The sequence below is a fragment of the Morone saxatilis genome, unplaced genomic scaffold (genome assembly GCF_004916995.1).
Source record: "Morone saxatilis isolate NCDOM2014 unplaced genomic scaffold, NCSU_SB_2.0 Contig8, whole genome shotgun sequence".
Taxonomy (NCBI): Eukaryota; Metazoa; Chordata; class Actinopteri; family Moronidae; genus Morone; species Morone saxatilis.
In genome coordinates this window covers 2,206,319-2,210,595 of record NW_023340257.1, presented here as the reverse complement: position 1 = coordinate 2,210,595, position 4,277 = coordinate 2,206,319, and the positions used below count along the sequence as shown (strand labels likewise).

General features: G+C 40.9%; 1 protein-coding gene across 1 annotated transcript in view; it reads right to left on the bottom strand.

Moving 5' to 3' along the window:
* The window catches only part of tbx4 (T-box transcription factor 4), a 20,295-nt gene that overhangs the window by 10,384 nt on the left and 5,634 nt on the right, over positions 1 to 4,277 (bottom strand). Inside the window, exon 3 of the mRNA XM_035680257.1 lies at positions 707 to 826. Within this exon, the coding sequence (XP_035536150.1) occupies positions 707 to 826 (120 nt within the window). The remainder of the gene's footprint in view (positions 1 to 706; positions 827 to 4,277) is intronic.

The following is a 4,277-nucleotide window of genomic DNA, read 5'->3' as shown; positions in this document are numbered from 1 at the left end:
AATTCAATTTTATTTGTATAGCGCCAATTCATAACAGAAGTTATCTCAGGACACTTTTCAAATAGAGCAGGTCTAGACCGAACTCCTTATAACATTTACAGAGACCCAACAGTACCACCATGAGCAAGCACTTGGCGACTTGTGCTAGCATTATATCAGAGGAAATCGCTGATTGCAAGGCGTCATCATTTTTAAGTTAATTTGAGATTTATAGATCACAGGTCGGTTTTACATGGTATAGTATACATATATCATATTGTTCTTGCCTATAGATAGGAGCTGGGAAGCCACATGGCAGGGGTATTACTAGATTGGGCCTTCCTCATTGAAGAAAAATATTTAACTATACAGAACAGAAGCCAAGATGGGAATTACAGGATAATGGCACGTTGAAGTCCTCTTTATTTCCCGAGTCAGCCTGACTGAGAATGTTGGAATGTGACCACAAGTGTCTCCTTGGAGTGTGTTTTCTGCTTGTTTCTGTGATAAAACCACTGAATTGTTTAGTTGTGACAAGCTAAAACATAATGTAACCACAGCACAAGTTGAGAAGACTCGTAAAGTCAGCAGACTTCGTAATGTCAGCCACACAGCAATATAACATCAACTAACCTACTGATCATACCAGACCAAGTAAGGCTGTAGTAGTAGGCTGTCAGGGAACCTTCAACAAAACTCATTTATAGCTTTGAAATTGCAAACTTACCACTTGTTATCACAGAACTTGTAGCGGTGGTCATCAGCTGGGACGATGTCGATAAGTAGGATGTATTTGGTTTTGGGGTTCATACCGGTCACTTTTACCTTGTAGCTAGGAAACATCCTCCTGTTGATGAATGTAAAGGAAGAGTGTTGAAAGAGTGAAATTATTATTACTCTTATTGTTACTCAGGCAACAACTGACTGAACAACTGAGTATTAGATTAGATAAATTAGCTTAAGCATCTTCTACAGTAGTACAGCACTGTTACATACTCTAAGTCCTTATTCTCAGGTAACGAACCTTTAAGAAGTATTTGATATAAATTTGAAAAAAGAAACAAAACAAAAAAAACTGCCCAAAGGTCTGCATTTTGTACTGATCAAGTCTTCTTAAGAAAGGATTCTGTTGGCTGTTAAATAGAGTTGTAGGATAAGCGTAGTATCATCACGGATAGTGCAAATGAAGATCAGTGATGTTCTTAAGGGATTGGGATGAGCAAGGTCTCGTAGAGATCAGGGGGCTGAGGAACCTTGACCTGAACATTAAGTGGATGAAACCTACTTCGATGAATAACCCCTCAAAGCACATTACAGAATAAAACCGACTAGCCAAACCTTCCAGGATCACTTTCTTGACATTGTCCTTACGGTCAAATTCTAACATTTTCTGGCCTGGTAATGATTTGTCTCCTTGCAGGCATTTATTTGGGAGAAGACTGAAATCCTCTCATACTTGTGATACTGAGAGGCCATAAAAAGTATGGGAACACGCTCTATCTTTCATCTTTTAAATGCCTCCAGACTAAAAGACAGAATATGCTAATATAGCACTCAAAGCCATAAAACACATGAAGGGAGCTACCTTTCCTGACCTCTTCTGGGAAACCAAAAACTTTTTCATCCCATCTGCGCCAAAGGAAATTCTGCAAAGCGCTCTGCGCCCCCTTATAAAGCCCTAAGTGGTTTTTAATGGCACCCCAGATCGGACAACAGTTTAGATAGCTGACTCTTCATTGCTCAAGAGGCTACGGTCAAAAAGGCCTGCAGTTTATCTGTGGGTGCAGCCCATGGCAACGTGTTCAAACATTGGAGGGCTCGTGAAAGCCTTGCATGCTTTCTGGAAAGATGGCGTAACATTAAAACCCCCATCTTCATACTTGCTGTTCCGATTGGTGCAAATGCCCTTCTTCAAAGGCTCATAGTGCCTGACACCATCTGATCATGTTACTGTAAATACTCCCTCACGTATGAGAGAGACAGGGGAGGGGGATTGAGGGCATCTCTCTTCCAGGCTTCAAATCCAATCAGTAGGAGAGATCCGTCCCGGTATCATCCTCACTGAAAGACGGGTTAATCTTAGAGGAACATTCAAAACAGACCTCTGCTCATCTCTGGCTCCACTTGCGCCATACAGACATAGCAGATGGAGGCCTGTGTCAACACATGTGGCCCTCAGATTTGTGTAATATGGCCATAACTACCAAGCGGAGGGCTCTGCTGCTGCTCACGCTTCAACTGTGGAAATGAGTCTGTCCAGCCAGACAGATAAAATGGATGGAACAAATACAAATGAGTATTGGTTCTCTAGAGATATGAACTTGGCTTGGTTGAGGAATCACATATGCTCTTAAGGTCTTAGTATGCTTCAAACAAATTAGGTTGTATGACATGTTGGCTGACCATGTCTAAAGGCAAAAGTGTTTATACCTGTTGAAAACGGCTACACTTGAAGTCTTAAAGGGGGGGGGGACAATAAATTGTACGAAATAGAGGTTACGGCGCACAGAAGGCACAGTCTCTCCTAGAAGGCAATCACAATGTTGCGCTTGGCTACACATGCAAAAAGTGACAGATGTAGTTGTAAGAAAATTTAAATAACAGAGTTTAAAAGATTTTTGCTTCCGCACACCCAGTCAATTGCAGAGTACTGGGAGAGGGTTTTGGGACTGTCTGTTTTTGGAAGTTACAAAAAAGATGGTGTTAGACGATCTGACAAGCTCTTTGTTTGCATTTTGGGCTACTGTAGAAACATGGCAGTTCAACATGGCAGCCTCCATAGAAGAGGACACACCCGTCTGTGGATAAGAATGGCTATGTCTAAGGTTAACGAAAACACAACAATTCTTATTTTCAGGTGATTATACACTAATAAAAACATACCTATAAGTATTATATTCCATTTCTGACAATAGATTCTCCTAAATGTTACACACTGGACCTCTAATATTTCTGGTCGATTGGGATAAATGTTGCAAGTTATTCAGTAGGACTGCTTATGACAATTAATCGAATTTAATTGAATTAACGGGGTTATTTTGCATCAAAGTGATGAACTAAAAGGAATGTAATGAACTTTGTTGGTTTATCATGTAGCTAATTCTCTGTAATAGCGAAAAACAAATGTTTATTTCCTCTGTAAATGGTACAATGATTTCCAGTTAATTTACTACAGGACAGCATATGTTGAATATAACAAATGCATTTTATCTGTATTGACCACCCTTGTAGTCTATGTGTAGCTATTCTAAGGCAAAGTATTTTTCATTGCAGTCCTGCTGTTGAGCGGCTATGTGTCTGTCTATAGATAAATGTGATGAAACATGGCATATCTTGGTGTTGCATCTATAAAAAAAAAAAATCTATAAAAAACTAAGCTATTGCAACTCTGGACAACTGATTTTCAAAGGCGGACAACATGAAGGCAAATGTATACATACAGTGGTGTGACTAAGTGAGTGAGTTTAAGAGGAGCATGAGAAATGGACGTTGGAGAGTGTGTGTATGATATCAGTGTCAGGGTGTGTGTGTGTGTTTCTGTGCCCAGCCAGCTGTTTCTCTTAACAATTCCACATGTTTAGGCCGTCCAGTGATCCATTCCCTCTCTGGGAATCTCCAGTACCACGGCGAGATCAAAAGGAGCGTTGGGGGGGATGATGAAGCGCTACAACCTAGTAGACTCAGCCTATTGTGGGCGCCGGATTCCTCTTATCAACCCGCCGCTGCTCTCTTGACGGGCTGTGTACAAAGAGGGAGAGTGAGGGAAGAGCTGCGCTGGGTGCTTTGAAGAGGGAGGATTACGCCTGGACAGTGACACTCACAATAACAAGTCTACCAGGCCCAGCTAGGTGCTGCATGGGAGTGGACTGAGCAAGTTTCATCTGAGAGTGTTGGGAAAATGTGGGATCCCCTGCGTGACGGCCTGGCTGCTCTGCATCTGTACCTACTCCCCTGCCACCTCTGCACTGACCCTGTTTTGGTGTTTTTTCTTTCTGAATTACATTTTGCACATGTACGTGGACTCCAATGTAATTATCAGAAGTATTATGTTATGTTCCTAGGTATAATTAATAATTAATAGGCTACCTCAAATACAGTTAACTTTTTATTAATGTAAAGTAATGGATCTTGCCTATAGTCTTCAATATTACTTAGTATTGGGTCAAAATTCAAAATTTTCCCACTCCTAATCAGAATTTCTTTGAAATACATGGAAAAATATTTCTATCAGTTGCTCTGACATTTGCTACTTCTGACCACTGCGCACCTGGAACACTCACAATCAGGAAAGGGTTTCT